Source organism: Rhinatrema bivittatum, chromosome 11 (assembly GCF_901001135.1).
Source record: "Rhinatrema bivittatum chromosome 11, aRhiBiv1.1, whole genome shotgun sequence".
Taxonomy (NCBI): domain Eukaryota; kingdom Metazoa; phylum Chordata; class Amphibia; order Gymnophiona; family Rhinatrematidae; genus Rhinatrema; species Rhinatrema bivittatum.
This window is the reverse complement of record NC_042625.1, coordinates 43,193,122-43,221,066: the sequence shown is the minus strand read 5'-3', so window position 1 is coordinate 43,221,066 and position 27,945 is coordinate 43,193,122. Positions and strand designations below refer to the sequence as shown.

The window sequence follows — 27,945 nt, the reverse complement described above, 5'->3', positions numbered from 1 at the left end:
TCACTCCATTACATCAATTCCACTTTCACAGTACCTAAATGCTTCTTTCATAGATGCAAACTTCCATGATAAACCACCTTAAACACAAATGTGCCTCTTTATTTTTCAGTTGCGTGTTGGACATCAAAAAGAAGCAGGCTCCAGACCTTGTCATTTGGTTGTTATTTAAAAACAAAGTACAGTTTATTTCTCATGGAGAATTTCAAATCTGACCCTTCCCCATTGCTAGGAATGTTTCCACCTTCAGCCATATGTGATAGTTTTGTCTGATTTCAGGCGGTAGCTCTGGCATGAACAGTAGTCCTTGTCCAGCCTAGGGCCAGGGGTCATAGTACAGTGGTGAGGAACACTGCAGTCCAGAAACTTATCGTGAGTCCCTTTGGGAGCCGATGTGACTGCCGGGGCCACAGGAAGTGTGCTGAAGAGGTGCAGGAGCAGACCTCATAGCCGTTCTCAGCCCTGCTCTCATCATGGTGCCCTTGCCGGGGTCTGGCTCCGGAGCTGGGGGAGTCGGACTGCATGCTCGTGCACACCAGCCAGTCTCGTGCTGTGGACCGGGGGGATCCTGCATCTGTTTCCATGCTGCTGTCCACCACTCTCCAGTACTCTTTGCCTCTGAAGAAATACGTTGCCCCTGAAAGGACCCATACAGAAAGACTATTACGAGCCAGTCCTAAATATAGAGAAAAGCAGGAAAATACGGAGCACACCTCGCATGCCAAGCACACCTTGAGAATGCGGCCTGCACATATCATACCCTGTGATCTCCAGAAGGAAGCCGTCATTGGCAGATTGCATTGGAAAAATGAGGGGGCACGCTAAAAGGAGGCGCTAGGGACAATTGCGCACCCCTAGCACCTCCTTGGAAAATGGACGCTCAATTTTACAAATGTCCGTTTTTCCTAACCAGTGCACAGCCATGGGTGAGGAAAATGGACGCTCGTAAAACTGAGCGTCCGTTTCCCTAACCTGACGCGCCTGCACATTTAAAAAAAAATTTTTGTTTTACCTTTTGATTCCTCTGACTTAATACCGCTACGATCTTAAGTCGGAGAATGTACAGAAAGGCAGTGTTTGTGCGGATCAGCCGCACATTTTTTTTTCCTGTATCCCGGGCGAATGACTAATAGCCTCATCCTCATTCATTTGCATGTGATGAGCGCTATTAGTTTTGGAGGGGTTTGGACGCGTGTTGTGGATGCGCTAATCCCCTTACTATATAAGGGGTTGTGGACACGCATCCAAAATGCGCGTCAAAACCGGGTTAAAAAGTGCACTTAGCTGAGTGCACTTTACAGTATCAGCCTGTGCACAAAACAAACCCGTTAGGAGACACTGAACCCTAGAGAGATTACCCCAGGGCTCAGCTCCCAAGAGGTCCATAGGCAGTGGTGTCAATTCCACCCAAGCAGCTCCTGCAGTGTTGGGTGGAGGGAGGGAGGCTGGGGGCCTGGCACTAGCTGATCACTTGGTTAGTTTGTTTCCATGCATAACCACTGCCCATTGCGACTGTTCACTCACCGTCTGACCACCTCATGGCATCGTCCAGCATGCCCGGGACTCCCTTCCACGGGATGGTCTCTGAGGGATACCCAGCGTCCATTCGCCGCTCATGGTCATCGTATCGCCAGCAGAGGTTGCCCTTGAAGAAGTAGGTTTTGTCATTGTGGGCCCAGGAGAAGGCGGCGTCAATCCCTCCCAGCGGTAACCCAAAGTCCGTGATGGGGCGTGGATAGCCTTCCTCCACATTGTTGTCTTTAAACACCCAGTACCTGTCTCCTGGAACGGGAGGAGAGGACAGAAGAGAAAGTGATCTTGCAAGAAGACGCTGGCTGCCACACATTTCAACCTGGGAGCTCTCCATGGGAAGGGAGTTTGGGTAAAACTGCAGGGGGAAACGCTGGAAAGCATTGGGCAGGGCCCTCCCTGTTCACCGCATTAGCCTCTTCCCCCTTTAGGCAGCACAGAAGTGGAGGAGCTGGAGAAGGGAGGAGAGCTTCACCCCCTCCTCTTCTGTCCCCATTGGAGGCTGGTCAGGTCAGTATCATTTGCAGCCCGAGCTGGCAATCCTATTTGAGTGCCTTTCTCGCTATGCGCCCAAGTAACAGGTTTTGGCAGCAGATGGGAAGTGTGGTGAAAAGATAGAGAGGAAAGAAAGCAGGGTAATGAGCGCCCGAAGCCCTGGCTTTTGCTCCCACCTTTGAAGAAGACGATCTTGTGGTCAGTGGTTCTCTCGTACACGGCGTCCAGGCTGTCCATGTTGAGCGGCAGCCCCCTCCAGAAGCGGTGGATCTGCGCAGGCTGCAGGGACACCAGGTGCTTGTTCCGCGTCAGCCTCCAGAAGTACTTGCCTAGATGAGCACAGATGACATGTTACGGCATGGGCGTGAAGCTGGCTTCTTCTATGAAGGAGAAGGGGGAAGAACGGATTTACAGTCCCGCAGGAGTACCACTGAAAGAGGTTATTTAGTGTAGAATTATTATCAGGTTTCTCAGGCTCCACCGAGTGACGGAGAGGCATGAGATCTTTAATCTGTTGGGCAGAGTCACCACATGGCTCCATCTCATCAGGACTCGCCTGAACTAGCCCTGGTTTGTGCCCCACTGTATCTAGGAACAAGTGGTCCTGATTATCTGCTGGAAATCCATCCTCTCTCTTTAACACTCCCTTCCATAGCTGGGCCAGCTCTTCCAATGACTCCCCTGTCTCTGCGGGTGCAGGATGTAGCTCCCATGAAGCAGCCCCCTGTCTGAGGAAAATGCTATCTGCAGCCAGAGAGGAGGCCATGCGCTGTTCACTGCGAGCCTCCACTGCTAGGCAGGTGCCCAGCACGGTCTGAAAAAGACTTGGTCCTTCTTCTGTTTCTGGATGGCCCAAGGCTCTCAGGAGATGCGCTGCTCCCTTCTTCAGGCAGTTTGCCTTGGGCACATTTACGGGCCGATACAGTAAAGTTCGCAGGAGAGCAGGCGAGTGCCCGCTCTCCCGGCACACGCACAGGACACTGGCCTGTGCGCGCGATTCAGTAAACTAAAATATTTAAAGTAGGGCCGGCGGTAAAAAGAGGCGCTAGGGACACTAGCGCCTCTTTTTGGACAGGAGCGGCGGCTGTCAGCGGGTTTGACAGCCGCCGCTCAATTTTGCCGGCGTTGATTCTCGAGCCCGCTGACAGCCACGGGTTCAGAAACCGGACGCCGGCAAAATTGAGCGTCCGGTTTTCGAGCCGCGGGCTGATTTCAATTTTTTTTTTTTAACTTTTTTTTTAACTTTCAGGACCTCCGACTTAATATCGCCATGATATTAAGTCGGAGGGTGCACAGAAAAGCAGTTTTTACTGCTTTTCTGTGCACTTTCCCGGTGCCGGCAGAAATTAGCACCTACCTTTGGGTAGGCGCTAATTTCTGAAAGTAAAATGTGCGGCTTGGCTGCACATTTTACTTTCTGTATCGCGCGGGAATGACTAATAGGGTCATCAACATGCATTTGCATGTTGCGGGCGCTATTAGTCTCGGGGGGGGGGGGGGGGTTTGGACACGCATTTTCGACTCGCTATTACCCCTTACTGAATAAGGGGTAAAGCTAGCGCGTCCAAACGCAGGTTAACAGTGCGCTCCGTCGGAGAGCACTGTACTGTATGGGCCTGTTAGGGATTTAGATCACACAGCTCAGCTCAATCAACTGTGCAGGAGCGCACCCTGCAGGAATTAAGGGCAATTACAAATCCTTTGGCAGCTAGTTGGAAACTCTAGTATTCCAATTGTGTGCCTGGGATTTTATTTCTGTAGAAAGGTCCAGTTAAATTAAGATGTCCTTTGAATAACCAACTAATCCTTTGAGACGGAAGGGCTCGGAGTGTCGTTACCTTCGATGAGATGGTACGAAGGCTCCACCAGTGAGAACAATGGCTTTTCACTCTCTCAGATACTAAGACAGTCACCAGTTTAATAAATCTCTTTCTTTGTGGCTGTTCACCCCAGGGTTGTCTAGTGCGAGCCCCTCCCGCCCCGCCCCCCCATTTCAGTGGTGGGATACTGGGGTGCATCTCTTTTCTTGAACTGCTTTTGTAGCTACAGCCCATGTCAGCTTAGCCGTTCCACTCCTGGGTGAGACCAGGGCTTGTGCAGGAAGGAACCGAATGGGGGGCCTACAGTTACCCACTAATCCATCAGTTTTCCTAATAACCAGATGACGGCAGGGAGTTACTTTTTAGAAATGGAATCCGGGCAAAGGATGCGACTATTCTGCAGTGGTAAAAGTGATACAGTTAATATGAACGGCGCGCCCCTGGCAGATACACAGAGCAGCCCAAGCAGGGTAGGGTGTGCATGGTTAATCTGCTGAGACGGCTTGGGACTCCGGTCTACTGAAAAGAAGGGAGAGAGAGAGAGAGGCATCAGAGGGAGAGAGAGCTCTTTGGGAAGGCTTTCTCAGCTTGCTCCGGCACCAAGGTGATCCTGTTAGGCTGCTTAGGTACTGGCACCCGTTAAACCGCTGGACTCCGGGTGGTACTGCATTGTCTCTTTTACCCTGCAAGGACAGGTTGCAAATAAGGGAAAATGCACCCAGCGCCTAGCGTAACCCCAGCTGGGAGAGGGTTGATAAAAATAACAGGGACAGGCGCCGGACCTCACCTTTGAAGAAAAACGCCTCCCCTCTGATTTGTGCCACGGCATCAAAATGGGTCGTACACCTGTCCGGCTCATCTCTCCTTGGCCTGGAGAGCAAGGGAAAGAAGAAAGTGAGGAAGGAGATTCACCAAGCTTCCAACTCCCCCTCCCGCACATTTACCTACATTTCTTAAAATGTCCCTCACAAGAACTGTTCAGAACTGACCACTGATGACGACTATCCAAGTGTGTGAACGGGCCAGGGCTGGGTGTTTCTGGGATCCCCCAGCCTACATGGGCAGATGCCATGTCAAGATGCTGTCAGAACGGTGCCACTTTAGACAGAAGCAAATCCTTCTACCTCAGCCCCCACCCACCGGAGTCTAAAACAAGGTCTCCTGCTGGAGTGAGGAGCTACCTGCCGGCCTTCTACTCGAGAAGCCTGCCAGCTGGATGAGAAGGGAAAAGAATGTGGAGTCCAGACAGGAGAGCTGCTCAGTTTATTGAGCTACCACCGATGGGCACTGAGATAGAGCACAATCCTTATAGCCCCTTAGAGGGCCCTGGAAGGCTTTCCATCGCGGTTTCAAAACCCTCACGCAGATGTATTTGCTGCTCAAATGGAAAGAACCTCAGGCTCATTTGAGGGACAGTTAAATGAGGACCAGACTGTACCTTGGGACCTTTAATCTGCCGTTCTTTCTGCCACAGGCTGAGATGCAGCAAACATAGAAGAAGAAGACAGATAAGAGCCTAAGACTTGCCATACTGGGTGAGACCAAAGGTCCATCAAGCCCCGCATCCTGTCTCCAGCAGTGCCCAATCCAGGTCATAAGTACCCAGCAGGATCCCAAGGGGTAGAGAGATTCCAAGCTGCGTATCCCAGGGATAAGAAGGGGAGTTCTGAAGCTCTACCTTAATAATGGTTAAGGGACTTTTCCTCCAGGAACTTGTCCAAACCTTTTTTAAACGCAGCTACATTAATAGCTTTTACCACATCCTTTGGCAACAAATTCCAGAGCTTAATTATGCATTGAGTAAAACAATATGTTCTTTTATTAGTTTTTAATGTACAACTTAGCAACTTCATTGTGTGTCCCCTGGTCTTTGAACTTTTTGAAAGAGTAAACAACCAATTAACTTTTACATGTTCCATTCCATTCATTATTTTATAAACCTCTACCATATTTCCCCTTAGTCTTCTCTTCTCAAAGCTGATGAGTCCTAGCCTCTTTAGCCTTTCTTCATAGGGGAATCATTCCATCCCCTTTATCATTTTTGGATGCCTTTCTCTGTGCCTTTTCTAATTCTGCTGTATCTTTCTTCAGTTGTGGTGACCAGAACTGCACACAATACTCAAGATGAGGTCGCACCAAGGAGTGATACAGAGGCATTATGATATCTCTGTTTTATTCTCTATGCCTTTCCTAATAATTCCTAGATAAAGATTGCAGAGTCTATTCAGTCTACAGCAGAGATGGAAGTGGGACAGAACTCACTGGTGCTTTGTATCAGCACTTCTCTGCAATCTGTTTCAGCTTTGACTAGGGCCTGGCATGACACATCCTATTCGTTTCTGAAGATGAGACCTGGCTGATTGGAACCCCCTCTTAGGCTATAGCAGGCCAGCCAACAGGGATTGTGTGCGCTCCTGGTCCCCAGGCCTGATTTCCTTCCTATTTAGAAAGGAAGGTGGAAGGAAAGATGGGGCAGGGAGATAAGCTTGGAGAGGAGGGACAGACATGAAGATGTGAAGGAGAGAGACAGATAACTGAGAAGAAAGAGCGAGAGAGTTCAGACATGTGTGGATGGGATGGAGAGTGGTACAGTGTGAGCTGGGGCAGGGGTGGTGGTGATATACTGTGCTGACATACCCCTGACTGCCATTCTACAGACCCCCTAGCTGGAAGACCTTCATTGCCGGCATGCTCAACTCACTTTTGCCTCATTCATAGGGAAACCGGGACTACATATCCCAGAATGCCTTGGGATATGTGCCTCCCCCCTCCACTGGAAGAGGTCTGAAAATAATGAGCTTCATTTGGGGCTCTATGGTCTTTATTCAGTCTAAAGCTGCCTTTAATGCCACCGGAGAAGGTGGTGCCAGCTCTGTGTGGCCTTTGCTTACTGGATGATGGAGCGATTGTCAGGCAGATCCGGTAGGAGAGGGTGCTCCTCGTTCGTGACATCTGGCCTTGCTGTTGGGGACACGGATTCCCGGACACCTGATTTCAAAATATTAATACAATGCACTTAGTACATAATCTAATTAGTTAAAATCAAGAAATAATGTAACCACTTTCTACCCTAGTTTTAACTAATTGTTCGATAAAAATGTTATGTATTTATGCAGGGACGGTAACTTTTAGGGGTATTTCTGTGGGTAAAGCAGAGTAGAAATAGTGTCATACAAAATTGCCCCCATGATATGTGGGTAAACGTATGCACACTGGGGATAGGATGGGAAGCATTCCCAGCAGTGGGGTTCGGAAGGGGTTCCTCATCCTTCTTCCTCCTCTTCGTTCCTTGTCTCATCGGACTGGACTTCTGGTTTTGACCTCAGATTGAACCTCTGGCTTGACCTCGGATTGGAGCTCACTGCTGCTTGACCTTTGCCTGCCCTGACCACTGCCTGATCCGGACCCTGTTTTGTTTTCTGCCTGCTCTGACCATTGCTTGTCTTGATTACAATGTTTTCTCCATGCTGGCCTGCATCTTCTATGCCATGGATTTTCACCTCCACAGAGGCCCACATCACCAAAGTCCAGCCAGCCCCTGGTACCTGACGGCTCAACCTAAGGGGAACGAGGGCTGGTATTGGTGAAGCTTCAGTTGGGCCTCTGCTTCAGCCAGCTCCGTCTGCCAACGGTGGGGACCTGCAGGGCTCCTCCCAGCAAGTTGCGCCAACTACATCTCAGTCAAAGGGTCCATTCCCGCAAGACCGTGGGCTTATTTAGGTGCCTTGTTTCCCTTTGAAAATTAAGCCCATGGGTACAAAGATTGCTACTGTTGTACAATTTAACGAGTTTAAAGGACACCAATGCAATAGCTGAACAGAGTACCTTTATGAGGCTAAAAATATTCAAAATTCCAACTTCTTAGACTACTGATATCTCTTCTTCCTTTGCCTGAGAAAAGGATGTTTAGCAGACATCATATCTTGCAACTTTCAAACATATGTTAGCTTTTCAAAGGGGTTGCGGGTAGACAAGAGGTCCTAATGCGAAACTCGAATGGGGTAGGCTCAGGAGTAACATTAGGAAATATTTCTTCATGGGAAGGGCGATGGCCTCATGGAACAGCCTCCCAGGGCAGGGGGTGGAGTGCAAAAACAGTAACAGAATTCACAAAAGCCTGAGAGAGGCACAGAGGATCTCTGGTTATGATGACAAGAAGGGAGAGCTGAAGATCAACTGAAAAATTGGAGAGAGACTAGATGGGCCCTATGACGCTTATTGCCATCACATCCTATGTTTTTATCTACTCCCAATTACATGGTCTGTTTTCTTTTAAGTAATTATATTCATATGGGTTACACAATTTTCACTTTAATAGGCAGCTCTCACACAATATTTACCTACTACAAGAAACTGAATAAGGAACAACTGAGGAACAACTGAGAAACCTTATGAATGCATTTTAAAAGCAAAGCACAATTTCAACTAGAAAACATAGAAACATAGAAATGATGACAGAAGAAGACCAAACGGCCCATCCAGTCTGCTCAGCAAGTTTCGCACTTTTTTTTTTTCCTCATACTTATCTGTTACTCTTGGCTCTTAGTAACCTTTTGGTTCTATTTCCCTTCCACCCCCACCATTAATGCAGAGAGCAGTGTTGGAGCTGCATCTAAGTGAAATATCTAGCTTAATTAGTTAGGGGTAGTAACCGCCGCAATAAGCAAGTTACACCCATGCTTATTTGTTTACCCAGACTATGTAATTCAGTCCTTGTTGGTTGCCTGTATATAGATCCCCTTTTCTTCATTCCCCCTGCCGTTGAAGCAGAGAGTTATGCTGGATATGCATTGAAAGTGAAGTATCAGTCTTTCTCCCCTGCTGCTGAAGCAGAGAGCTATGCTGGATATGCGTGAAGTATCAGTCTTTCTCCCCTGCCATTGAAGCAGACAGCTATGCTTCAACCTGACGCCAAATCATCCTTCTAGTGTTATCTAGAATCCACAAACCTGGGAATCCTGGCAGACCAGTCAGAGCTGGTACTGGCACACTCACAGAGGAAATATCTGGATTGATACAGGGGATTCTCAAACCCTACGTACACAACACCTACAGCTTCATACAAGACACCACAGACTTTCCGAACAGGTTAAAGAAGCCCAACAGCTACCTCCTGAGGTTCTCCTGATCACAACGGATGTAGAATCACTATTTAACAATATTCCCCACAGAGATGCCATAACTGCATGTTACAGATTTCTGCAGACATTCATCCTGGACCATCAAGACATGCTGCAAACTATTACAAAATTAATCAGATTCATCCAGACCTATGACTACAGCTTTAATTATACCATCTATCTAGAGATCATAGCCACTGCTATGGGCACCAGGATGGCAGAACAGCAATGCCAACCTTTTCATGGAAGACTGGAAGAGACATTTTTGAATGGATGCCAGACTAGACCTTTCAAAATACTACTGGTAGTTTAATGGCATGTATGACCCATCCTTCAAACAAATTTAAAATGGACTACTCCATGGAAAGAGGTAACTTTTTTGGATACCACAGTCAACAACAGCAATTCACAAACATCTGTACATGGGAAACCAACTGGGTAAGACATTTGAAGTTAGAATGATTACCCATAACGGACATGAGGACAGTTTGTGAAAGTCATTTACCTGGGGAAATCCTGATTTCCCCAGGTAAACAGCTTTTAAAAAGTGCTCACCTTGTTCTTGTTCTCAGCACCCATAGCTTTTTTTTTTAGCTGCAGCTGGAGGAGATGCCCCTGGGAGTGTGTTTAGGTCAGGGGCACTTTCCTGGGAAAAGTAGGCGCAGATGTCTGTGGGATATTTTGTCCCCCATAGGTAACTTTCAAACCAAAGGCAGGTGTGGATTTTGCAGCCATGTGGATGGTTAAAAAATGAGCCCCAAAAGATCTTAACAGAGACGTTGTGAATTTGTGAAGCAGTCCCAGATCTCCGTCTTCTGTCTCTAACATGTGAGCTACTACCCTTCACCCTACCCTTGCAATGTGCTCCATCATTCACTTGCATGTTCAGGCAACCTTATCCTTGGTTCTGACCATCTGAGAAAGGGCATCTCTTCTCCTGAAATTTAGTCCAGAAAGCTTATATAGTTTGTTCTCTGTTATATTTATTTATTTGTATCCTGTACTATTGAAAATGCTGTGCAGCGTACAAAAGCTAAACAGTCATAAAACAATACACTGTGGGAACGAGCGGTGATTTCCACAGGCCTCATTCCAGCCTTTCTTAAAACACTTATCTTTATTACAGCTTCACAAATACTCAACAGTAGACTGTCTTCCCTTCAGAACAGTGTATTCCTTTTACTTACAGTTCAGTACTGCTTCCCTCAGTACTCACAGTTCAGCTTCATTTCAGCTCAGTGTTTGGACAATGTTACGTTACAGGAGCTGCCTTCTTCCTGGAGACCTGGGCCTTATATCCCCACATAAATCCCAGCTCTTATTCCCCAGTCTCCAGTTATGCCCTCTGAGCTCCACCTGCCCCACAGGATCCCACTCACAGAGCATACTTTCCTTAGTGGATTTAAGGTGGACCAGGTGTCTAGCCTAGTCCTGCACAGATAAATAGGGGAACACTAGGGGCACTATCTCACATATCCATCCCCTCAGCTTGGACCAGCATTCATACTCCCTCCAAGATCCCATCCAGGAGAGTCCAAGACATCCCATTCCCCTTCCTCTGGCTTCCCACCAGCTATGCTTGGAAACAGGGACCTAGTGACATGCTCACTCTTATCTCTTAAGGTTACCCTCGACAGTGTCATGACCACCACCCAGTGTACCATTCACTCAGTGCACATCTCCAGTCCTTTAACTAAGCCCTTTGCTGACTCTTGGTTCAAATTCCACCTTGATGATCTTTATAGACTGACTGAAGAACCACCAGTGTTGATTCCTTTATAACCATCTGCACAGGTTTCCTGGCATCTGGTTGCTCTGTATCCTCAGTTACTTGAGTCTCCATAGTGCCATCCTCTGGGCTTTCTGAGGACTCTTCCTCTAGGTTCTCCACATGACCTCCCACTGGTTTCTCTGCAGTTTTCTTGTCTATAAACTCTGCAGCACCTCCCTCTGGGCTGTCTGCAGTTTCCTACTCTGGCCACTCACTCATGCCAGTTGCTGGCTCCTCCATAGCCTCACTCACTGGGGTCTCCGCAGCACCACCCTCTGGGCTCTCCATGGCATCTCTCACTTGTCTTTCTGTGCCCTCTCTCTCTGTGTTTCTCATGGGAGTTAGATCTTGGCTCCTGGCAGTATTTGGGCACCCTACAGGGTCTTCCTCCAGATCTCCTGTAGTGCCAACTTCCAATTCTGCCTCCTCCTGGTGTTATAATTAGTGAGGTTTAGGTGGTTCCTTCGACACTGTGGCAACTGACCACGCCCATGGGGGAAGTCCCATGGCCACAGGTCAGGCTCAGCTTAGGACACACAAACACAGAGATTGATCTTTTATTAGACAATCTGGTGAAGCCACCAGAGGTGGCAGTAGTGAGCAGTAGAAATAGCCTGACTGGGCTAGTATCCCTCAGGCGCTGGAACAGTGACTCCTCTGGTAGCAGTGTTGTAGTGGAAAGAACTGAGAATAATGAGTATAGTGGAATATGCACAAAGCCCCAGTATGGAGAACCCCAGGAGAGCAGGCCCTCGAGGAGCGAGTACCTGATCATTGAGAGCTGAGAGGCTTGAAGGTTCCACTTAGGAGATGGCACTAGGGCTAGAATGGAGGCAGGCCCTCGAGGAGCAAGTACCTGGTTCCAGGGAACAGCTCTGAGTGAAGATGGTAGTACTCACTGGTGTTGAAGATAGTGAATCCTTCCAGGCAAAAGAGAAGGTAGAAGCAGGCAGTGAGTCAGGGAACATGGGCCCTCGAGGAACGAGTACCGGTTTCCTGATAGCGACCTGAAAAGCAAGTGAGGCCCCTGAGGAGCGGGTACCCCGTTAGCATTAAGAGGCCAATGGAAATTGGAGGCAGAGTAGCTGGGTACGGAGAGCGAATCCCATCCGTAAGATTCCCCCTTGCTAACTCAAAGGCTAGCAAACATCATAGGCTTTATCCAGGCAGCATGAAGTCATCACAGGGGGACGCCCCTGAGGTTCGCGCCAAGTAGGAAATAAGAGTGAGGGCCGCGCGGCGCGTGTGCCCTAAGGTTCCAGTGGAGCATGGCGGAAGGTAGCGCCCAAGCCGGTCCGGGGACGCCGGAGAGGACGGCAGGCAGACGCCGCGGCAGCCAGGCATCCATCCACAGCAAGAGGAGGTGCAAAGAAAGAATGGTAGGTGGAGTGAAGCTGTCGGGAAGGGACGGTTGCAACACCTGGGCCATCTGTCACCCTCCCCAGAGCTCTCTGTGACCCTCTCTCTGGGTTCTTCACCGCCCCTTTTATGGGCTTCTCATGGAAGCAGTCTCTGGATTCCTAGTAGTGTTTGGGCACCCTACAGGGTCTTCCTCAGGATCACCTGTAGCGCCAATGTCAAACTGTTGCCACAACTCAGTCAGCTCGCTGGACCCCCTGCCAGCCACTCATCCAGTTCCTCCATGAGCTGCTGGTACTCCTTGTCCAGCCAGTCTAGGCTTTCACTCTCTTGCCTGGCCTGGAGTCTTGGGAGTGGGTTCCTTTGCTCCACTACCCTGGCAGGCCTTTCCAGCTGCCTAACCCAGCTCTTGGTACTGGGGAACTCCCACTACACAGAAATACATGCTGTTCTTTCCTTTCATCCTTCTGGTTGCTTTTGCTTCACCGGTTGCTGACTGCTCTACTCCAGGTTTTCCTGTGGCTGCACATCTTCCCTGCAGAGTGGCTTGCTTGCTGGAAGATGTCCCTGCCCTGTTGCCATTCACTGCACTCACAGCCCACTCTGGCAGCTTTTCCAGGGCCACACCCTGTTCAACACAGCCCTGCTGCACTAGTGTTCCTTCCTCTTTTCTTTTTCAAGGCAACAAAAAGTAAAAAACAAAAAAAGCCTGCATAGCCAACAATAACGAAATCACTTGTAATTCCCTATCTATCTCCAGCTGGGCTTCTCGCATTAGCCAGTACAAATCTACCACTTTCTGGCTGTCCCTGCAATCAGGCCCACTCACAGTTTCCTCTCTACATGAAACTTTTAAACTTTGGGTTTTTTTTCTCTAGTGCAACTTCTGAACCACACTCTTTCACAAGCTACCATGCTCTGTGCACCTCTGCACTCTGTACTTTGTTTTAGAGCTAGAGGCCCCCTGTGTTCTGTACTATGTTTAGAACCACAGGTCCTCTTCACAATTCTTTCTGTACTCCAAAGAGACACTTTCTTGGAGGCTAGGCTTTTTTTTTTTCTGTGCAAAGCTTTAGAAAACATCCCATGCATGACACATATGTGGGAACAGGATCCTGTCCACAGAGCATACTCTCCTTAGTGAATTTAATGTGCATAGGTAAATAGGGGAACACTAGGGGCACTATATCAATACACAAAAAAAAGTGCAATCAGACAAAACAACTAATATCAGACAACATTATCTGCCCTCTATAATGGTTTGCATAAATGTAACCAGTTTTAGTCACTCATGCATGCCACACAAATACAACAGCTGTGGTTTCTAAAATTTAAATATAGAGTTCATAAAAATGTAACTATATCCATTTTAGAGTAATTAAATATTACCTTCGCCCAGCCTTGACTAGTCACCAGTTCTGGTCATGCCTGCATTGCATATGTTAATTCCTGTCAGAGTTAAAATGCCAAACAGAATATGGAAAGTCTCAGGAGCAATTTATTAACTGATTAGAGAATGAAGAGTAATGGTTGGACTGTCCACTGGTGAGCTTGTTATGGGATATAAAGCCCCCTGAAGCAGATGACAATGAAACATGATGCCATGCCAGGGAAGATCTTAAAGTTTAATTTCACAGGAGAGGTAACTGGGCTATTCACGGATACAGTGACTTATTTTTTAGCTCACCTGCTTTTGTGAATATTTAAGAAACAACTTTTGTTTCAGATATTTATGAAAAATATTTTTACTTGCATTATACCAAAATACAAAAAGTGGACCTTATTTGATACAGCCTGTACAGGTATTGTAGGCTGAGCGAGTGGCAGTCCACATATATATCTATAACTTGATTCTTTTATTTTCTCTAATCACTTAATAAACTACTACCAAGACTTTCCATATTCTATTTGACATTCAAATCTCAGATTTTGTAATTACAATTTGTGAGTTTGTTGTTTAGAGTTAAAATGCCAGCATGTATACAGATCTGCTGCTCCAAAGATCTCTGGGGACATTGCGTGCCGGCCTGTTACAAATGTTGACCACCACTTGGCTATGAAGAAGCCACCACTGAGCACTCAGTACAAAATACTTTTCACTTAAGATGCTACAGTTTAGCTGATCAAGTTTTGGATAACTTACCGTAGAGTTGCCAGATTCGGACTTTGTCTTCATAAGGTAGGTCGTACTTAAGTGGGTCTCCTACAGGTCCCTGGTAATACGGTCTCATGATGGACTCGATAGCAGATATATGGGTCAAGCCAATGGCATGGCCAAACTCATGGACTGCCACGGCAAAGAGATCCATCCCATGGGCATCTTAAAAATCCCAAATAAAGACAGGACTTTGTAAATAAAAGTGGCAGTAAAAACAATCAGATCAATGGGTCAAATTGCTCTGGAATTCACCAGTCTTAGGATTCAGGCAGGGAGGAGGATTGGTGGCCAACTCCTGTCCTCCAGAGTCACAAATGGACCTGTTTTCGGGATATCCATAAATGACTATGCATGAAATACATTTGCATACAATGGAAATCTATCGCATGCATATTCATTGTGAGTATCCTGAAAACCAGGGCCTGTTTGTAACTTATGAGGACAGAGTTGGCCACCCCTGCCCTAAGAAAAGCAAGACTACAAGTCCCAATGTGCTGCGGGGATAAAGCCAGGAATGGATAAGCCTGTTCTGAAAATTGGAAGCCAGTTGGCAACTCTGGCCCTGTGTGACTAGAGGTGAATTATTTTATCTCCTTGTGCTTTTGGAACCTAACTAAAAACAAGGAGTTTATCTTCTTGCTTTCCCAGGACACACGTTAATTTGGTTATGTTAATGCAAGACTTCCATTGATTTATTGTCCTCCTTTTGATGAATGACAACATGTGAAAACTGCTTTGCTGTTTTCCACATTCCTTGATGCTTTGCAAGGGGCCATGTTGGCTTTATTCAATTATTGAGAGAGAGGGAGCCCAAATACAGAGCAATCCTGAAGTCTGATTCATTTTAGCAAGCTGTTCTCCCTCTTCTAGTCAGGCCGTTTACTGGTTTCGCTGACTTCTGCTTTCTGAGATACTTTTATTTACAGCTTCACTGCTCTTGTGCCTTCATAAGCAATGCCCAAAACTAAGAAGCAGAATTTCTCCAGAGGAAATATTTTGGTCCATATAACAATACGGGTTAATGAGCTCTTTTCTCACCTATAAGAGATTTTCTGCATTTTCTTTCCTCTGAATTTCTGGATTATTCTTTAAAAAAATGTTTTTATTTCCTGCTAATTTTGAGAAACATGGGAGTGAAAGAATTGGTTGGCTGGCTTATCCAGAGGCGTAGGGGTGTGCCCCATGCAAATCTGACCAAAAACTGAATGAGCTGACATCCATGCTGTAAGTGAAACCTTATTGGGATATTTTGGACGAAGGTTGATATGAATGATCCCAAGACGTTAAAAGAGAAACAGAAAACATTGGGCCTGCAGAGCTTGGTTTTTTAGGGGACTCTCACCACATTCCTGCAATTGTTATGTCAGGTTTTGAATGTTGTCCCCAAAGCCTGAACGCATATTGATTTCCTGTCATGTCACAATTATTAGGGGATGTGCAGTCAAATGATGTAAAAACACCGAGAAAATTTCGTTTCATTTTGTGTCATTTCAAACCGAACACGCACAGCAACAAAATGTTGTTTTGTTTCATAGTTTTAGCGTGCACTAAATCATTTTAATGCATGATAAATCATTCTAAGAAGTGCTAAAAGGATAAAATGAAACAAAAAAATGGTATTTTTCCCATGCACACATTTAATATTTCGGGCCTGATTCTCCCATTCTGAGTCCATTGGGAAAAAGCTTAGAAGCCGATATTTAAAGATTGCTGAGCTCCTTGAATTAGGCGCCAGGCACTTATTTTCAGCCAATCTTATGTGCTTAAATGTATGCCAGCTCTTGAATTCTCTAAGGCTAGGACAGTTAGATGCCCTAGCACTGGAAATCAGCACTGAGCTCCTAACTTTGTTCCCGGTGACCCGCACCGCCCTCCCCCAAGCCCCACCTACTCTTTAGGAGCCTAAATTTAGGGACCTTTTAAAATTAAGCATCTAAACGTATGGGCTCAGCAGGGGAGAATTTGTATTTCATCAGATCTGGGTAATTCCATATGAGTCAGGTTCTTAATGCACTTGTGTCCCAGAATCCTTTGCAGTCGCAGTGCTGTAAGAGAAACAAGCATTACTACAACTCTCTTACCCTGACATACCTGATGACCTAAAGGTCCATGACTCGTCGTCGTCAAAGTGTGTGTCTCCGGCTGTATGGTGCTCCCCGGGGAAAAATGCATGGGCCACCGTGCCCCCGGGCCCGTCGAATGGGTAGCCGTCATTGTGGTCGGCTTTGGAGAAGTCGATCTGGATGTCTGCGTTATTCCCCGCCACCTCGTGGAAATTGAGCGGGGTGATGTCACTCCAGACCTTCAGGGCGTAGTACATCAGGGCCCGGACGGTATCGTGGCCCAGGTGGGAATCTCTGGGGAAGGCCCGAACTCTGTGACGAAAAAAGAAAGAAAAAAAAAAAAAGATAAAAGGAGGGAAACATGGCATAACCTGAATGAATTCTTGGCACTGCGTGACGGAAAAAGATCTTGCAGCTGTCCAGAAGTGTAGAAAGTGCCATGGTAATGGGATGCACGCTAGCACCCTTCCTCTAGCCTAGCGTCTGCCCATTTCTTCGTAGTCCACTGTTTTCACATTACTCTACCTAATGCTAATGCTGAAATGCTTCCTTTTTATTTATTTGATTTCTATTCCGCTTTTCGGCACTTCAGCGTGGATTACATTCAGATACTGCGGGTATTTCCCTCTCCCCAGAGGGCTCCTTGCCCAAAGTCACGAGGAGCGGCAGGCAGTGAGGGTGAAAACTGCAGATTGATAAAATGTGATTTTCTGCTTTAATTTCTTGGGAGCACAGGCCAGGGATGGGAGCTGGTAGCTTCCACTTTGGCCGCCTTGCGGTCTGGGGCTCTTTGATAAGGACCTACGGGGGTGGGAGGGGGGTGGGCGGGGGGAATGCAGGCACCAGGACTAGAAAAAGCAATGAAACAGTGCCTGACACCCCCCCCCCCCCCCCCAATGATGCAGCATTACAGGGCAGGGGTGCGCGCAGAGAAAATCTCCTTTTTGTGTCGTCATGTCATTTTTCTGTCATTTCGGCTGGGGCTGTTTCATTTTGTTTTCTATTTAAGAAAGAAAGATGGCGGCTCCAGGCACCCTCTGCATCCACAGCCCCTCCCCTGATCCTGCCACAGAACCCTCCCTGCTGAGATGGAAGCAGGACCTCCCCCCCCCCCCCCCGATTTCTTTTTAAGGGTGGGCGGACAGGAGTGGGGCTGGGGATGGGGAGGCCGGGCCCTTGGATCGGACAATAAGGTTTCTAAATGACTGGAACAACAAAAATTTCATTATACCAGGGCTTCCCAAACCTGTCCTGGGGACCCCACAGCCACATGGTATGCAAATGTATCTCCTGCATATTCATTGTGGATATCCCGAAAACCTGACTGGCTGGGGGGGGGGGTCCCCAGGACAGGTTTGGGAAGCCCTGCATTATATGGTTTATGTCATTTCAGTTTCAAAACCTCACAGATCACATGAGAAATATTGTTGATATTTCTGTGTCATTTGAGAGCAAAAGTACATCTGTACCATTAAGCAGATGACACAGTTATTTGCAGATAACACAAAATTATTCAGAGTAGTTAAATCACAAGCGGATTGTGATAAATTGCAGGAGGCCCTTGAGACACTGGAAGATTGGGCATCCAAATGGCAGATGAAATTTAATGTGGATAAGTGCAAGGTGATGCATTATAGGGAGAAATAACCCTTTCTATAGTTACACAGTTAGGTTCCATATTAGGTGCTACAACCCAAGAAAGAGATCTAGACGTCATAGTGGATAACACATTGAAATCGTCGGCTCAGTGTGCTGCGGCAGTCAAAAAAGCAAACAGAATGTTGAGAATTATTAGAAAGGGAATGGTGAATAAAACGGAAAATGTCATACTGCCTCTGTATCGCTCCATGGTGAGACCGCACCTTGAATACTGTGAACAATTCTGGTCGCCACATCTCAAAAAAGATATAATTGCGATGGAGAAAGTACAGAGAAGGGCGACCAAAATGATAAGGGGAATGGAACAGCTCCCCTCTGAGGAAAGACTAAAGAGGTTAGGACTTTTCAGCTTGGAGAAGAGACGGCTGAGGGGGGAATATGATAGAGGTGTTTAAAATCATGAGAGGTCTAGAATGGGAAATGTGAATTGGTTATTTACTCTTTCAGATAATAGAAAGACTAGGGGGCACTCCGTGAAGTTAGCATGGGGTACATTTAAAACTAACTGGAGAAAGTTCTTTTTATTTCAACCTATTCATTGCTAGAGAATGTGGTTAAGGCAGTTAGCTTATCTGGGTTTAATAAAGGTTTGGACAAGTTCCTGGACAAATCCAAAAACTGCTATTAGTCAATTTAACCTAGGGAATAGCAACTGCTTATTACTGGCATTAGTAGCATGGAGTCTATTTAATGTTTAGGTACTTACCAGGTACTTGTATCCTGGATTGGCTACTGTTAGAAACAGGATGCTATGCTTGATGGACCCTCGGACGGACCCAGTATGGCATATATCTAATGTTCTTATGTTTTTGTATTACTAATAAGAGGAATATCCCTATGATGCAGTTTTACAGGGACTGGCTGTAAGGAGAATAGCACCCATGATGCAGTATTACAGACGGGCTGTAAGGGGAATAACCCTCGTGATGTAGTGTTACAGGGACTGGCTGTAAGGGGAATAACCCTCGTGATGTAGTGTTTCAGGGACTGGCTGTAAGGGGAATAACCCTCGTGGCTGTAAGGGGAATAACCCTCGTTATGTAGTGTTACAGGGACTGGCTGTAAGGAGAATAACCCTCGTTATGTAGTGTTTCAGGGACTGGCTGTAAGGGAAATAACCCTCGTGATGCAGTGTTACAGAGACTGTTCCTGGGAAAATGATCTCTCTCGCAATGCCTTGGGAAGTGTGGAATCCTCCATGCTCCATGGATTGATGCTTTTCTTCCAGCATCTGTGGTTTCTCTCCCAATTTAAATCCGTACAAGAACACACAATTGTTGGGGTTTCTATCATGAACCCCAGTCTGTCGACTCAGTTCCTGCCTGATAAAGGAGGAGATGGACGTGAAAAGAATTTATTCCAATTCTCGTTTCGGTATATTTTTGGGTTCCAAGCAGTGACATGGAACAAGAAATCGATCCAGGCTTAATGAAAACACTTTTTCATGTTCTGTAGTGCTGAGAAGTGGAAATAAAAGCAGAGAAGTCCTGATAACAAGCAAGCAGAGCAGGTGCAGGTGCTCCTGATAACCCGTGATTGATTTTTGTGGAGGAGAGACATTGTCGCCAGCCTGGTCCTCACCATGAGGAATGACTATGCTGGGAGATGATGTCCCTCTCATTTGGACAGAGTAATTGCCCTGTTTCCTTGGGGCTGGCTGGGTGATGCTCTAGTCACAGCACTAAGCTATAAAGCCTGGAGACTCTCTGCCCTCCCTTAGATTGTAAGTTCTTTGGGACAGGGACTTGTAGCCGTGTGGACTGTTTGCACAGCACCGTGTACCCAAATATTATTTAGGGTCCTTCCTAATCCACTTAGTATTAACATGGCTTGAGACTCTGTATTCTGATAAAAATGGGCTTTTTGGGGTGACGTTGGTACTGAAGCCTGAATTCACTCTTTCAGTTAGTTAGTTATTTTATGGCCTGGAAGTTTCCCCCTTGCTCCTGTGGACTTCCAGCTCAATTGGATCCGATATCTACTGGGTTACAGCCATCATTCCCAGCTATCCTGGGTTTTGTCCATTTTCTATGGCCGCCCACATCTATCCCTACCCGTCCAGCTTGGCCAGGGATCACCGGTTGTGACTCTCTCCACAGTGTTTGCACCCTGATGTTGGCTGCTAGGTGTGGCTGAGAGTCCCCTCTCCACCCCACTCGCCACTTCCAAAATATTGCCCAGCCTTGGCTGAGGGTGACGCACAGCAGCATACAGCGGTGATAAGATAATATATAAGAGGTCCTTGCCCCCAAATCAAAGTGGGCACCTGAGATAACGGGACATGCTCAAGGTTACAAGAATGACAGGAATAGAAGTGGGATTTGAACCTTGGGGGTCTCTAGTTCTCAGCTCATTGCTCTAACCACGAGGCCACGCCTCCATCTTTTTAGCTAATCCACTAGCCACACCTGAACAGGTGTGAAGGCCCTCGCTTAACCTGTGCAGCTAAGGAACTGGAGCATGTCTAGTGCAGAGTTATTAGTCCCGGGGAAAACTGGGATCTTGGCAGATTGTGGTTCAAACAGAAGAATTATCCACAGATGCCCTACAGGAGCCTTTGAGACCACACAAGTTCCATCTTCAGGTGATGTCTCAAGAAGGGCTCTCTGTGCTCTCGAAAGCAACCATTTTTTTTTGGACAGTTCTTACACTAGCCGAATGAAATGTATCGCAGGCTGAGAAATAAAATGTACAATAATGCTTCTCCTGGATGTGGCTGTAAGCAGGTTGGGTGTACTGACCCTGCTTGTTTTAATGTTCATGATAAATTTATGTGTATATATGAGAAATGTAGGTGGAGAACCCTAAAGGATGGTCCCGTTATTGGAGGGGGAAAAAAAGAAGTAATGATGGGGGTTTTAGCTGGAAATGGTGGTGTCTCAGACTAGAAAGCCCATTTTACCGTGTGCACGCTTTAGTTATCCCGACCTTATACTGGCTCCTGGTTTTTTTTGTTCCCTAGGGAAGGACCCTTGGGCATCTAAGAATGAGGCCTGTGTATGGAAAAGTAGAAAGGGTGCCTCTGCCCATCTTTAAGATGTCTTTCTGGAACCCTTTGGGTTTTCAAGTTATTCTACCATTCTCTCTCTATTTTAGTTGCCTTTTTCCAGTACCCTAGCTCCCAGGGACTCAACGCGTTCCATCCAAAGGGAGTGGGGTCTCTCACCCAGAGAAAACCAATGGACTATTGGAAGTCCTGATGGAGGAATGAATCTGGGTTCATGCCTGGGGGTGAAGGAGACTGTGGAGAGGATCTGTGGCCTCCATGCAGTGTTAACCACATCTACATCATCAGGTAGTTGAAGGAATTGTGGAGGTACCCTGCGGGTACCAAGGAGGATGGAGAAGGCGTAAGAACTTTGTCCTGAGCATCTGCACTAAAGATAAGTACTTCGGGACTTTACTTTCTAATATCTAAATTGGGAGTGGTCATCCTATCCACCAAATTCTGGGAGGAAGCGCCCAAAACTACCCCATTAATTGGCAAGGATCAGGAATAAACAATTAATTGACTTCAGTAACGGCATGAATTAACTGGAAGCTTAAAATCACAGATTTATTAGAAGATCTAAAGCTGTAAAATGGATTGTAAATAGGAAGAACTTGTAGACGAGCATCTTGCTCAAATCTCCATCTGTAATCAGTAAACGTTACGTTGCTTCCAGCCTGATTCTTACTGCGGTTTGCCAGAGCATGAAATACGGAATTAAATATCGAACGATGCTCAGGGCCTAGAAGATAATCCTCCCCCAAAAGGGAATCTTGGATTTGAGAGGCTTAACATCAGGAGAGGAAAGTTACCCGCTTAAGCCCGTAACTGAGGCGTGGTCTTTGGGGGTCCTGGGATGGGGCTCTGGCACAGGGGTGACGTCTATCGTGTGCACCGCTTCGTTTCCTTGCTGTTTAATAATACGCTTTCTTATGTCGTAATGTGGCATGCTTGACTTTTGTTGTGATCCGCTGGGAGCCTCTGTATCGATCCAGCGGACTTGAAATTGAAATAGAGAAGAGATGCCATGGCTCAGATTGCTCTACATGGTTCTGTTGGGCATGACACCAGGATTCCTCTCCCAGCCCGATGGTAAGCAGTCCACGTTTTTCCTGGAGGTGGGCGACATGTTTTTCTTTCATACCATTAGAGGGCACCATAACTCCATGCAAATTCCATTTATTTTAAATTTTTTTTTTATGTATCTATTTGATATTATATTACACCTTTCAGGCACTTCAAAGCAGATTACATTCAAGTACTGGAGGTATTCCCCTGTCTCTAGAGAGCTTAAAATCTAAAGTCCTGATTTACTAAAGGCTTTTTCTCCCATTCCGTGGGAGAAAATGCTCAGTGGCCCTAAGTTTGTATCTGAGGCAATGGAAGGAGAAGTGTCTTGCACAAGGCCACAAGGAGGGTCAGCAGGATCTGAACTGTGGCTTCCCTGGTTTTCAGGCCCCTGCTCTAAGCACCAGGCTACTCCTCTACCTTAAGAAGGGCAAGCAGAAGGGACACGAAACCCTGTGTGTGTCTGTGTGTGTGTGGGGGGGGGCTCAGCGCTGCGAGGGTCTGCAGAGCGCATTCTATTTACAGATAACAGGAAGCAGTTAGGAGGGAAGGAGTTTTACAAGATTCCAGGCCCGCTCCAGAGATTTGCAGGAGGAGTTAGAGACGGCGGAGGAATTTGTGTTTTATGCATCCAGCTGTGCTCTGGAAGGTTCTCGCACAAAGGGCCTTGTATGGCACTGTACACTACAGAAGATCTGCTTTCTCTAACACGGGGCCTGTCAAATGTCTTTATCTGTAATGGAGGTGAAGGAGTGGCCAGCTCCCTGTCACAGGCCAGCTGGGTAGAGATGATGCAAATGTTTAAAGAGGCAAGTTTGCCGCTCTGCCGAAGTCCCTCTCCTTCCTGGATGCACATCTTAAAACAGTCATTAGCTTAATTAACAGAAGGTTTCCTCTCCAGCCAGCTGCTTTGTGAATTGTCTTTTAACGGGTTTTAATTTAAAAAAAAACAAAAAAAAACGCCTCTTTCCGTGCTTGGTTTTATTATGTCAGCCCGGGGTGGGTAAAAGGTAAGCTCATGGTGCCTTGGACTTGCCCACCTGCACGCAGAGCAAGAGACAGTGCGGGGACCAGTGCTCACAGGGTCTGGAGAAGAGCCATCCGCAGCAGAGGTCGTGTGATGCATCAGGCACTCATCAACGGCAGCTCCGGTCACTTTAGGATGGGAAACAATTGGCATTTTTTAAACCAAAGGATGTGAAGGTCCTGTGTCCTTTGGCTCCGCACTTCCTGTCCTCTCACATAACTCTAACCAGCTGACTATGGTTGGAGAGGAAGTGGTTGCCCCTTGAGGTAGCCATAGTAGTTCCAAAATAGCCCTGTGGGGTGGGTTTTTTTGTTTTTTTTTTTAGGATAGACTTATCCAGTCCTGGCTTTACCTCATGGGCTTGTAGCTCTGATTTTCCCTAAGAAAAGCAAGAACAGTGGCTCCAGACTGGCAAGGTCTCTTTTAAGAATAAAACGCGGAGCCGGCTGGAGACTCCATTAGCATCTGTGAAATTCGCTAGCATGCAAAAAGATTCAGCAGAAGGGATGGCGAGTCTCCTCGGGATAAACCAAACATTTTTGACTGAGAAAATATGCCAGGAGTCAAATTTTCAGCCGGAATTGTGCAGAATGGAGACCGGCGTGAGTGGGCCGCAGCCCTGGATCAGGAAGCGGAGCTGAAGCCCGACGGATGTATTTTGAACCATGAAAGAACCCATTCTGACACAGTCCTGCTCCACCTCCCCCGCAAACCTGACTTAAGCCAGCCAGTTCGGCATCTCATGACCACAATGGGAGAGTGGCAGGGCTGTGGCCTAACAATTACATCACTGGGCTTCGGTTTGGGAGAAATCCTAGGACAGACATTAATTTGAGTCTTCCCTGCCCTGGATCATTCTCTTTTGCCACCTTGGCCTAGTCACTTTATTTCTTTGTGCCTCGGCTGAAATGAAGGTATTTTTTCTTAGCAAATTAATTATGTTATTCTTACCTCCAGGACAGATTCCTTTTGTTCCACTTTGTCAGGGCCGGAGCGGTTCGCCTCCGCCTCGTTGTGTCTGCCTCTGAGAGATCGGGCAGTGAGCAGCGTGGCGTTTTCATCAGTTCCAGAGTGGCTTTGTCTGTGGGGTTTTTGTTTTTTTTTTTTCAAAAGAAGCAAAGAAAGAGTATCAGAATCTTCCTGGAAAACCCAGCCTCTCCAAGGGGGCAATCTGCCTTCTCCAAAGGTCAAGGGTTAAAGGTCACAGGCCATTTGCACAGATCATCAAAACTTCTCAAAAATCTAATCAAAGGGGAAAACAAAGAGGCCTGAAAGTGCTCAGTCCCATATGTAATCAGGACAGAGAGCTTTTATCAATCTTGTAAGCAAGACATTTGGCTATTGGTGCAGCTCGGGAATTTTGCTGATTGGTAGAATCTGTGGCTAGCAGCAGGAGTGGCCAGCGACATTGGTTGCTTGTTCGACACAGCAGCACCGGGGCACAAAACGCATGCAGCCTAGGGCTACAGACTAACCCCATGCTGTCTGGGCAGGCTGCGCCAGTCTTATAGCCAGAGGCTTGTAGTCAACGTGGAGAAACTGAAAACTGTAGCTTCATGGATGCAACTGGGGCAGAACCAGATGGCAGGGAGCCAGTTAGAAAACAACCCTGCAGCCAACGGTGATGGAAACCCGTGAGGCCGCAGGCACCCTGATGTCTAAGCCAGCCAGGGAAGTGGACTTACTCTGTTCATGAAGCCAAGGCTGGTGGTATCCACAGACGCTGGATGTAGCCGTCTATAAATGTACTGATGGTGAAACCCGGAATAGCTCAGCTCATCTCTTATGATATGGAACTTGTTGGCATCTCTCATGTCCATCCATTTATCCTCTGGTAACCAATGCAGATTGTGCTCAGTGCAGAGCTAGAGAGAGGCAGTACCAGGCAAGGACAGGAGCAAGCTGAGCGAAGGGTAGAATAAAACCACCACTGATAAGGTCTTACAAAAGATTGCACCACCAGAGCTTTGTGTCATGAAACAACAAGGGAAGGGCTCTGGGATATGGGAAGGAAGCTCCAGGAGGAGCTTCATCATCTTCCCTCCTCACCCCCGTATCCAGCAAGCATCCCTGAACAGTCTGTCACGGGGGGGGGAGAGGCTGCTGCTGGGCCTCCAGGACGTCCGAGGGGACATGAAAGGGATGGGAACGCTTAGGGGCACTTTCTCCAGCTGGGTGCTGGGGGAGGAGGCGGGCGGCTGGTGAGCGAGACCAGCAGCTGCCTGCAGAGGAAAGGGGGCGGTAGTGCTCCTGTGTTCTTTGCCTGCAGGGCAGGAGGCCTAGCAGTCCTCAGCTCCCCTCCCCCCCCCCCCCCCATGCAAGGCAAGGCTGTGCAGCCCAGCAGGTCTCCTTAATGACGGAAAGGGGATCCCATCAGGCTCTCGCAGAGCAGGCTCCCTGGGACAGGACAGCGAAGCACAGCTGAGCTGGTCTAATCTCCAGCAGAGGCATGTGAGATAATTCTGTGAGAACACCAGGGCATCGCCGGGCTCTGTTTATATAACAGGGATCATGGAGGAAGGTTGAACTATTGCAATGTTTGCAGAAAGCACAGAAGTTTGGGGGGGGGGGGGGGGGGCATTTTTCACCATTGTGACGTCAGTAACTTGTCCCTGAGATGCTTTTACAGGTATAAGATGTGTGTGTGAGCGGAAAGGAAGGAGAAGGCATCTGATCACAGGATGTTCTCAGGCCAGTCGTACAAGTTTATTCCCACTCCTGGTGTCATGAGCTGAACTGTAAATCCACAGATAGCGAAAAATGCTGATTCTCATTGTGAGCACGGGTTCCCCACGGCTCCTGCCCCCACCTGGATATCCAGCCTCACCACTGTCCCTTTCTTGCAGGCATTACACTGCTCTCAGGGTATCTTGCGTTGTTAAAAAAAACAAACCAAAATAAAATATAGACAGCTATTTAACAAAATGGGGCAATGCTATAGCCCCCACTCTCTGGCTTGCCATTCACATTTTCAGAATTAGGACTCCTTCATGTTTTCCCACACTTTCATGATCTCTGTTAACTTTTTTGTCTCTTACCATCACCTCCATTCAGGTATCCACCACTCAGTTCTGTGCTCAGTGCCTTGGGCCTAGCTTTAGAAGAAGGCAGAATACCCAATGCTCATCAATATGTAAAATAAACCCAGTGCAAGGAATCCCCTTTGAAAACCTAAAAATGCTAAGGCTGCTTATGTGTAATAGTGACTTCCAAGTCATGGCCTTGAGATCATTTTGTGCTGTGGGACATTGCTACGGTGCAGGGAGGATGAATGCTGCAGTTCAGGGAATGCTCTCCTTGCCCGAGGTAGCAGCTCAGGAAGGAACTCACCCTGAGCTTTGCATTCTCTGTTAACTGCGCAGGAAACAAGGGTTCAAAAGACAGACATTGCCAGATGGTCACACAGTAGCTCCACTTTGACAACCTGAAAAGTTTTCAAAATAAAACATATTTTGTCAGGCCCGGATTTAAGATTACGGTGCACATAGACAGAGGACTGGGGCTGCAGGGGTTTCACCACTGGAAATCAAAGAACAGCGGGCGGGGGGTGGGGGGGAGAGTCCCAGTTTCTAGGTACATTGAGAATTTAGCGCCCTGGGCGTGTGCCTCTGTTGCCTCTGTCTAAATCCGGCCCTGGATTTTTTTGTCCCCCAACAAACGTCTTTTTATCACCGGAGTTTCACTTTAAAACTGTAAATCCAACCCAGGGATTGTCCCGACCAACACTGCCCTCATTCGTCCGTTCCCATCCGCACACTGCCTTGCCTTGGAGCCTGTACTAACCTAGCACGCCAGTGGCTTCCAGGCCGCCGAACCGCTGCATGGCGCTGATGGCCCGGGTCAGTTTCTCCTGCGTCTGCAGCTGCCCAGTTACAGGATCTGGAGGAGGCAGGTAGCCAAATCTAGTCAGCCAGTCCTGTGAAGGAGAGGAAAAATCACAGCGTCTGAGGTCCATTTCGGCTACGCACAAAGGGAAACGACATTTAATCTTTCTATGCTGCTGAAGCCAGCATGGAGCACTGATTTAGAGATCAGAGGTTAGCGTTCCAGTCTGAGCAGCTAATGCAGTGCTAGTTCAGTGCTGATCAAACATCTGTCCAATGCTTTCTAGATTTCCAACTACTCAGTGTATCACACCCCCAACAGTTGCCTTCTTGGCTTAATGACAGGTACAAGCTTAAAATTAATATTTCAGATATATAACGGACTGGCTACCTGTTACATGGTAAGAGAAGGTTCTGGGCAACCTAGAAGGGATTGATGGAGTGAGGTGACAAGTATAGGAGCATTTCAGGATACCAGAGTCAAAGAATATCTGTTAAACTTTAGAGAGATTAGTGAGATTTTGGTGAGATTAGTGTTTGAACTTGTGGCCAGGTCTTCATATTCTGTGCTCAGAGCACTCAAGTCTGGGCAGCCAGCGCTAATGCGTCCGATGGATGGGGCTTGGAGGAAGGTGATGAGGCCCATTAAATCTGCTCATGCTTTAAACAACAACAAAAAAATGATCACGTCTTCAATCAATGCAAAACTCAGAATAATGCTAATGGGGGCAAAGAGTCTAGAACTTAGAAAAATAAAAAAATAATGTTATGATCGAATTATTAATCTTCTTCAAAACTAGGAGAATGATTTGGCCTGATATCATAGCAGGGCTCGGCAAGAACACATCACACTATGGACAGAACCTCCAAAAAGGCCAGCGCTAAAACCGGTGGGTTGGAAGAACTGGTAATCAGACAAGACACGACAGGAGAAAGCAGTGTGGCTGCTGTGCTAGTCCACTTGAATGCATGGAAATAAAAATTGACTAGCTTTTGGGAGATATTCCTTCCTTCCTCAGTCCAGAACAGAATGAGCAAAGACGACATTACTAGGAACAGAAGTGA

General features: G+C 47.2%; 1 protein-coding gene across 1 annotated transcript; it reads right to left on the bottom strand.

Moving 5' to 3' along the window:
• Nucleotides 1-117: 117 nt before the first annotated feature.
• On the bottom strand, nt 118-27,011 carry MMP17 (matrix metallopeptidase 17). The gene is made up of 9 exons (XM_029619060.1): nt 26,840-27,011; nt 24,008-24,137; nt 16,342-16,625; nt 14,236-14,412; nt 6,734-6,830; nt 4,630-4,712; nt 2,199-2,351; nt 1,522-1,779; nt 118-634 (listed from the first exon to the last, which is right to left on the bottom strand). Exons 1-9 carry the CDS (start codon nt 27,009-27,011, stop codon nt 327-329), a joined length of 1,662 nt encoding a protein of 553 aa, XP_029474920.1. The 3' UTR covers nt 118-326.
• Between the last annotated feature and the right edge of the window lie 934 nt (nt 27,012-27,945).